Below are 9,618 nucleotides of genomic sequence, written 5' to 3' on the forward strand. Positions count from 1 at the left end.
TTTTGATTCATTGTACACAAATGGGGTAGGTACATCATTTCGTTTCTATGGTTGTACATGATGTAGATTCATACCATTCGTGTAATCGTACATGTACATAGGGTAATGATGTCTGTCTCGTTCAACCATTTTTCATATGCCCTTCCCTCTCATTTCCTTCTTCATATTCTAAAGTTCCCCATTATTCCCTCATTCCCCACCCCCCAACACCCATTATATATCATTCTCCACTTACCAGGGAAAACATGCGGTCTTTGCAAATAAGTGGATGGAATTGGAGAATATCATGCTAAGTGAAATAAGCCAAGCCCATTCCTAATCTCTTGAAGGATCTCCATACTGATTTCCAAAGTGGTTGTACTTGTTTACAGTATAAACAATAATATATGAGTATACCTTTTCCCCTATATATCCTTACCAGCATTTATTATTTGTATTCTTGATTACTATTCTAACTGGAGTGATTGCCATTCTAACTGGAGATTAAATTGTTCCCCTAACCATGAGCTTTATGTGATTTTTTAAAATTTTTATTATTTTAACAGAACTGCTTTTGACCTTAGGCTTCATTGTATCATTTCTTCCCCTATTCTTTCCTTTCCCTTTTTGGTTTTGAAAGCAGTGTAATGATAATAATGTTTGGTGGTGGGGCTGGCAGGGGGCTGGTTCCTCTTACTTTAGCCACTTAAGAAATGGAGCTTTTGAAATCTTTGCCTATTTTTCGTTGTTGATACCATAATAAAAATGTGTGGTCCCTTTCCTTAGATTCTGGGCAACATTTTTAGCTTTTATTTTACCCTCCTCTTGGGTTTGGTAAAAAAAAATGCAGTACAGCTGAGAAAATGCCTCAAAGATGCTGTAATGTCTGTTACAGCTGGTTGGATTGTACCTCTGCAGTTGTTTCTTAAGCCACTACAAATTACTTGAATTTAAAAAACTATCCTAGAAGTAGCAAGCCTATAATGATCTAACTCTGCCCCAATAGTTTTCTACTCCAGCCTCCCACTCCTTAAATTCTAGAGCTGACTGAAAAGTTTGCAAACTCTGCCTTCTTGTATTTGAAATTTTAATCTGAAAGATGTGAAATCATAGAAAAGTGTATGATGTACCGAGCTTGAGAATTATCAGATCAACTGTGAAAACACAGGTATATATAACAAAACCCAGAATTCGCTAGTAATAGTATTGCACTTCTCCCTGATGCTTGAAATGTCACCTCTACTAGAGGTGATATTTCATTGCTTGGGTGTGAACTCAGAGCCTGGGAGCTCAGTGGATGATAGAGGTGGAGCTGCGGGAAGCTGCCTGGGAATCCTCCAGAGCAGTTCTGTGTGTCACCCCCAAGTGTTTGAGCACTCTTGCCATTTGTCTGTATGTGTGGGTTGGCTATTTAAAAGTTGCCACACTAGTTTCTATTAATTCTCAGTCAGCAAACTAGTAAATTAGCTTCCATAACAATTAGCTTGTGTTTTTCATAGAAAGAACAGCCCTTACTGTTTTGTTAGAATGTTTAGGAAAAATTAATTGGGAGGCTGTGAAATGATTTTTTTTTAAATGACTCTCCTGTGAGAAGAAGTATTTTTGAAAACTTTGCAGATTATTTTATAAAAGATGAACTTCATTTGGTTTAGAATGTTGAAGACCTTTGGGGTTTTTGGTCCTATTTGAATGTTTGTAGCCAGTTGTTCTTTTCTCATAGAAGGAGCCAGGCTTCTGTCTCTTGCTCAAGATGTATTCTAGAATGCTTGTGGTTTTCATTTTAGTTTAGTTTTTTTAGTATATTTCTGGCAGTTTGTTTTATAGTTAATTATCTTGCTTTCTTTTGAGGGTGGATCTAGGAAAGGATCAGTTCAACCTATTTCAGTTAAAGGAGTTTATTTTTTCTTCTTTAAAAAATTAGTTCTAAATCATGAGTACAATTTTGTGGAGACATAATTGTCCTTGATTATATGCAATTTTCTGTATTCTACAAGTTCATACATTTATGGTATGCTATTTAATGCCTTCATATACTCTGTTACATAGGTCCTTAATTGTTCAGTCATGTTTGCCTAGTCACCTCAGAAAATAATTTGAGCCCCTTAAGCAGAAACGACACCTCTTTTTGTACACTCACGTCTCCCCCTTGTCTCACTGCTGCTGCAGTCTGGACGCATCATGCTCGTGGACTGGAGTTTCTGTAAATGGGTCAAACTGAAATTTGAAATGGAATTGACTTTTGAGCACTTACTCTTCCAAATGGTTTGTCTGTCCTTCCTAATTTGCAAAATAATTTTTTGCTGGATGTTCAGTTGTACCAAAACAGAGACAAAGCCCAAACCTCTAAAGGAATTATGTATAATAATTTTGGTGGTAGTTCAGAATTTATGTTATCCTCCAATAGGATCTAAGTAGATAGAGGAGAGGGAGGGAGGGTTAGAGGGAGGAGAGAAATAAAAGCGAAAAAGAAGAAAAGGAAAAGAGAAGGAACTCCCCCCCCCCAGTCTGAGTTCGGGTTTAGATTTTCAAAATAAGTATGTGTTCGTTCAGTATTTCGCTGGTGGCACCCAGCTGAGTTGCTCCAAGGGTAAGGAGAGCATATATCTTAGACATGTTAAAGGAACTTTACAGGTGCAATTAGTGAATTGAATTAAGTACGAATTCCAGAGGGAAATTTTCAAATTTAAATATTTTATGCACTCACAATGCTTTCTGAATTACATGTTAAAACAAAAACTGGGGCCATTTTAAGGAAGGTGAGAAAGGAGACAGGGTGAACCCAGGCGCCAGGGGAAGTGGGGGGCTGTGAAAAGGAGAGGAAGCAGGTGACTCCCGGGTACACTGGTTTTCATTCCTCCGCACCCCGCTCCCACCTAGACTCACCTTGCTTTCTTGCCTCTTCAGTTATGAGTTTCTTTTCTGCATATTTGTAATGTTTGTTTTGAAGTCAGTTATGCTTTCAGATCCCATGTTGACCTCATACTGGGTTTCCTGGGTGACTTTCAGGCTCAAAATGCTGAGTAACTGCCTCAATTTCCTTATACAAATAGGAGTACTGTCTGTCTGTTGCAAGCTGCAGTGAGGGCTAGACACAGTCTGGAAAGTGCCTAGCATGTATTAAGATTATTTTGATCAGCTGCTGCTTATTGCATATGTTCGTATTCCCTATGTCTCTTTGCCATCTTCAGCACAAGGCATGGTATGTAGTTGTCCCTCTGAGTATTTTCTGTTGTGACACAGTTCACATGTTATCTTGGGGAAAGCCACATCCAATTCCCATGTGTCCCATGTGGAATTACATCATTGTTGTCCTGTTCCACTTTGTGTCCACGTAGTAAACCTTTGCTGAGTGTCTTACCATGTGGCTCCTTTGTGAGATTTGGAGGATGGGAACTAGTTACACATGTTTGATTCTCCCTGTCCTATCACTATGCGGTATTCATGTCAGGCCTTCTGAAAATGTTCCTCAAATTAATTAAAAAACTCTTGCCTCTGGGCCCAACCTTTTGGGGACTTTAAAAATAGCAGCATTGAGTTATTTACCAATAGTGTTGTACTTGGAAGAAAAATGAGTCTTAACTTTTTCCTTGGCTTCTTTAGTATACACTCTTAGAAAGCTTAAAAGTTTTTAAATAACAGAAGGTCCTTGGGCCTAAGAGATTCTAATATTTATATCCAAGGGTTTAGAAAAGGTATGCCGATGTGATATGTTGTGGAAACCTCAGATTTGTTCATCTCTAAATTGGTGGTTATGGATACATACCAGCAATTCTATATAACACAAATTGTTTCTAAAAATATGGTGATCTAATTTGCAGTTTGACAAGCTGCAACTCTGTCAACAGTCACACAACTCTGGCCAGGTTTCAGAGCTGCTTATGACCAGACTCTGGTAAAGAGCCAGAGTCAGATCACCTGAGACACTTCTCTTTTACTTTTCTTTTCTCTATCTTTTAAGCCATTTTAGAACATGTGTTTTATATTCTCAGCTGACTTTAAAATCTTTTTCCCTTCCCTTGATTTCTCCTGTAACTTTCCTGGTCTTTTCAACTTCAATTTCTGTATGTTATATTTGTACAGGTTTCACGATTTACAAAGATAATGTGTTAAAAGAATTTTTTTTTTTCTTTTTCTTTTGGTGTGTAGAGCCTTCCTCTTTTTTTATATACAACAGGCAAATTTTAGTGCTTTATTGGTTCTGCAGCCAAAAAAGAAATGTTAAAAGCACTGTACTTTCAGGGTGGTGGCTTCTTAGTCTCTAGGGCAGGGTCTTCCTGAGGCCATGTTGACTCCAGTGGGTCCTCTGGGTCTAGTAGAGCTCACTCCTTTCCACCAGGTGAGGTGGAAGTGGTGTGTGTGTGGGCGGTCACGTCCTGCCAGGATGTCCTCCCTGCTCCAGGGCTTTGCTTATTTAGATATCACTTAGAATTGGAATGAAAATAAATGCACAGGTATACACATACATACATTTATGTGTGTAAAATTTGTTGTTGGTAGTTTTTCATTTCTCAGCTCCTTGAAGTGTGCAAGAAAGCACTCTCTTACCTTTAAGAATTGTATTTAGTTATCAGTTTATCCTGTATTATTTTGTAGGAGATTTGAGGAAATTTACAAATAGGGTAACTTTCCTGGTAGATGTCTTCCCAGGTAGAACTGGACATGTCTGAAGCCGACTGTCAGCTTCTTACCTCCCAAACTGAGGCTGTCTTTTCCCTCAGGAGTGCCAGGTTCTCAGAGCACCAGTCTCATCTTTTCTCTGTGTGTCCTTCTCATCTTTCAGCACACTGTAGTAGAAGGAGTGATGGCTGCCGTGGGAAATCTGAACTCATCTTTTCCTCCCCCCGCCACTTAAGAATTTTAAACTCTTTACTTGACTGAGAGAGCTTTTACATATTCTTTTTTTCGTATTTTTATTGCTGCATTATAGTTGTACATAATGGTGGCAATTGTTGTTACATAGCCATGCATGCACACAATGTAACAAGATAATGTGGCCCATAATATTCCCCAGTATTTCTCCTTTCCCTTCTCTCCTCCCTCCCGCTGGTCCCTTTCCTCTACTAATCTCCCTTTGATTTTCATGAGACAGCCCCCACCTCAGACACACAACACACACACACACACACACACACACACACACACACCTATCCTTTCCTTTTTCCTCTCCTAACTTCCACATTTGAGAGAAAACATGTGACCCTTGACCTTCTGAGTTTGGCTTATTTCACTTAACATTATGATCTCAAATTTCATCCATTTTCCTGCAAATGACATAATCTCATTTTTCTTTATGACTGAATCAAACTCCATTGGCTTATATCTGTCATATTTTCTTTGTCCATTCATCTGTTGATGAACATCTAGGCTGGTTCCAATTTGAATATTGCAAATTGTGTTGCTATAAACTTGGGTATGCATGTATTGCTATAGTATGATGACTTTAATTCTTTAGCATAAATACCAAAGAGTGGGCCATATGGTAATTCCATTTCTAATCTTTGGAGGAACCTTCGTACTGATTTTCATAGGGAAATCTGAATTCTTAAACTGTGTTCAGGTGCTTTGGACTTTTAACAATTACTCATTCCCAAGAACCCATGATCCTATATTTCCTACCACTAAACATCCCCAACCTTTTGTGTCTTCACATGACTGTGCTTCCAGGGTAGGATCCACTCCCTTACGTGGCACCTGTCAAAGTGATCTATTTCCTTGTCCTCACCCCAGCACACCCTTCTGCTGTTACTTCTTGACATGAAGCTATGGTATCTCGAGGCATCATTCGTGGGTCACCTTTAGGGTAGACTTAAAACTCACTGATGCCTATAGTCCCTAAAGAAAAAGTAATGAATTCTCGTTGTTCGAGTCCCTGATACTCCAGTTATGGGTCTCCGGATAGAAGCAGCAGTCAGGATGAGACATGCATGCAAGATTCATCCCTTTCAATCAGGCACTTCAGCTAGGCATGGATGAACAAGATGTGGCCTTGGCAGCCCCAGTGCGAGTGGCCTTTTAACTGTACACTGGTGGCATTGCCAAGCACCTCCATGAATGTTGTATGAATTACAAAACATAGCCCGAGTTGGTATGAACACATTTCAGAGACTGGTCCTGAAGTCTGATACAATAATGCTTTAGTGAGACTTTGTGAAGAAGTGGGTTTGCATCTTCCATATAGGGTATTGTTTTAATAACATAATTCTTTTGAAATGGGTGGATATAATGGTGCTATACCTTTTAAGTAAGTGTAAACTACAGTTTCTTGGTTTGTCTTTTTAAGGACGATTCCTTGAACTTTATTATTTGTTAAGTATAGCATCTCAAGAATTACTACAGGTACCTGATAATATGACAAATGCTAGTTTTTGATGAAGTGAAACTGTAGCAACAGTAATGTTCAGAAACATCAGATTCCTTTCTTTTAAAAATGATTTAGTCACCACTTTAAATTCTAAATGACTTTAGGCAAGTATTTACAACCCCTAAGATTCTGGTAACATGTAGCTGTATCATTTGGATATGTGTACATATATTTTGATTAACCAATTATTGTTATTTTTAATCACAGGAGCTCTTACCAAAGTAAAGGAGAGTAGGCGACATGTGGAAGAAGGGAAGATGGAGGTCCAAAAGGCTGATGGCATTCAGGATCGCTGTAACACTATTTCTTTTGCCACTTTGGCTGAAATTCACCACTTCCATCAAATTCGAGTAAGAGACTTTAAATCACAGATGCAGCATTTCTTACAACAACAAATAATATTTTTCCAAAAAGTGACCCAGAAGTTGGAAGAAGCTCTTCACAAATATGATAGTGTTTAATGACTGGACATTGGATTGTGAACTTTTTCAGTTCAAGAATAATTTCTGCAGCAGAATAAAAACTGCTGTCAAAGAGCTATTGCCAACTATCAGTGGTGGTACAAGGATGGTTTTGTGTTCAACTGAAAGCCAGCTGAATATATAATTATGTAGGAAAGAAACCTTTAATATGGCTATATCATAGAAACAGTACCACACATTGTAACTAAATTATACTATGTATGCCTACACTACCATTGTAACTTTTGGAATAATGATTATACTATTTGCCTTATTGCTTTTTTGAAGTATGGGTATTTTAGTGCATACTTTGTAGACCTCAAAACCCATGAAGGGTCTCAAAGAAGCCGGCTGGATAAAAGCCTGCTGTGGATGCCTTTTCACTCTCAGATTGGGATTACCTAAATTCAACCTGTTCTCTGTTTACAAACTCCAACTAGAGCAGCTATGCGACTTTGTGCCTTTAGACTCTTGGTTTTTCATTTCGTGCCCCACCCCCACCCCCACCCAAGGGAAGCCACAACTTTTCTGATTGAAAGAGTGAAAGGCCAGTGTACATGATGACAAACTGGTTATAACCTCATATTGGTGGGGGTGGGGGTGGAGTGAGAGGATCAGCTGTCATCAGTCTGCACAGCAAGTATTATCTCCTGATAAGATGCTGGTGAACGCAGAGGAGTGAGACTCGATGCTCATCTCTGGATATGAAGTCTGTTAGGGAAGAGACGGTGCACTATATTCCCTTAGATGCTACAGTAGCATAGCCTCTTCACGCAAGTGTCCTGAAAACTGGGCGTGAGGATTTCAGCAAACACGTCTTATAATGTGGAGAAGGAGGAGTCTGATCAATCAGGGGAGACAAGTACAGAATCAGTGACAACACACACTTGGTTTCAGTTCCTGGGAGGGTTTTCTTTTTTTGTTGTTGTTTTTTTTTTTTGTTTGTTTGTTTTGTTTTTTAGCTTGAAGGTTTTCTTTTAATATTCAGTTTTTTTGTTTTTTGTTTGTTCGTTTGTTTTTAAATGGATCTACACTGTTAACTGATTGAGACTCCACTGTGATTCACTCGTTTACTTAATCAAAAACTTTTCAGGGATGTCTGTAAATTTCAGTGTTATACGTGATAAAAGTGGTGTTGGTTGATCTAAGGAGGGACCAGAAATAATTTCTACTATTCCAATACTGAAGGAAAAAAATTACTGATGTATACTGTGCTAAAAAAAAAAAGAAAGTATTGATTAAAGCCCCCACCCCCAGACATTTAACCTTAAAAACTATTTTAAATGTATTTTATTATAAGGGAAATACAAATGGCTGATAAATACCAAAAAGATTCAAAAGCAGCTTAATTTAAAAAGCACAAAGAGATTCTGGTTGGAAATGCCAGAATCTCAAATGTTTTTATAGTTGCTGAGCTAAATAATGTGATTCTTGAGTTTACAGATTTTAAAACTGTCACTGAAAGGTTAAAGTATCTACTGTTTTTATGAAATCAAACTTAATGCTGCCTCAGAAATCCCGGTACTGAAAGGGTAACATGGAAGTAAAGAAATCAGTATGAAATAGTGGTGAGTCACATGATTTTTTAAAAAAGTCGGTTTGCAGAAAGGCATAAGAAGAAAAGGTTAATGGAATAGTTACTCAACAGCACATTTACTGTCTCAAAAGTAGTCTCATATGGGTTGGATTTTTAAGATCAGATTATCATAATTTTGATCTTTGGTCAAAATTTTGTACCTTAGAATACTTAGAGCCAGATTTAACATCATGTGGCTTTGTCTACTACAGATATGTGGAAATGCCATCAAATACGTTGTTCTCTAAAAAGTAACTTTTTCTTGTTGATTGAAAAATACAGTTCTTATAAGCAAAACCCACATATAAATATATATATAAATTAATTTTATTGCAGAAGTTTGGAAGTTATAGCATTTGAGTCTGTATTGGACAAATAAGCACTATGCTTTTCAAATGATTTGAAAGTCACATATATTTGCCTCTTTATTTTGATGGTGGTTTGATTTTTTTATTTTTAAGTAAAATCACTAAACTTGTGCAATGTTAGCATGGAAGTTATCTGAGGTATCTTTGTATGATTGTGCTTTAGCCAGGGTGGACATAGCTTAAATTATAAAAACTGAAGATTAAAGTACAAAAAAGTATAAGTTCATGCTGCCTACTTCTAAGAGAACTTTTGTTCTTCATAACTAGATAACATTATGTCACTGATTCATAGGGGGTTTAAATTAATTCTGTGAGTTAGAATACCAGAGTTATTAGTGTCCATTTTCATCTAAGATCTTTATTCTCCTAACGTTCTTGGTCCTATTGAAACATTTCGGTATACCAAAATACTGCAATGTTGATACCCAAGAGAAAAGCCATTATCATGTGTATGCTGGTCATCATGATCAGTGTGGTACAATTTTTTAAAATAAACTATCATGCCCTTCAAGCCATTATTTGTCTTTATTTCTAGAATTTGTAATTCTGACATGTGATGTGTTCATAACATGAGGGTGTGTGCACTTGAGCCTGTTTTACTATTTTAATTACAGACAGAGTTGCTTATGTGCTGTAGTTGTAATGCAGCGAGACTGGTTCAGCAGCTACACATTGTCACCCAGTAGCCTTCCTGGTGCTTGTGTCTGAAGGGATGGATCACACCAGGAATGGGGGAAACACATTTGAAAGTGAAATGTAAACCAGTGCAAGTTGGCTAGAGTAATGTAATCATTGGAATGTTCTTGGGCTTCACTTACACCGTTGTCTTGCATTTATTCATAACAATACAACAGATTCTTACATATTGACTTT

The 9,618-nt window shown here is 37.6% G+C and overlaps 1 protein-coding gene across 1 annotated transcript in view; it reads left to right on the plus strand.

The window, feature by feature from the left end:
* Snx18 (sorting nexin 18) overlaps nt 1-9,256 on the plus strand; it is a 28,263-nt gene extending 19,007 nt beyond the window's left edge. Inside the window, exon 2 of the mRNA XM_047556411.1 lies at nt 6,548-9,256. Within this exon, the coding sequence (XP_047412367.1) occupies nt 6,548-6,801 (254 nt within the window). The 3' untranslated portion in view covers nt 6,802-9,256. The remainder of the gene's footprint in view (nt 1-6,547) is intronic.
* The last annotated feature ends 362 nt before the right edge of the window (nt 9,257-9,618 follow it).

This window comes from Sciurus carolinensis, chromosome 6, assembly GCF_902686445.1.
Source record: "Sciurus carolinensis chromosome 6, mSciCar1.2, whole genome shotgun sequence".
In the NCBI taxonomy this organism is placed as follows: domain Eukaryota; kingdom Metazoa; phylum Chordata; class Mammalia; order Rodentia; family Sciuridae; genus Sciurus; species Sciurus carolinensis.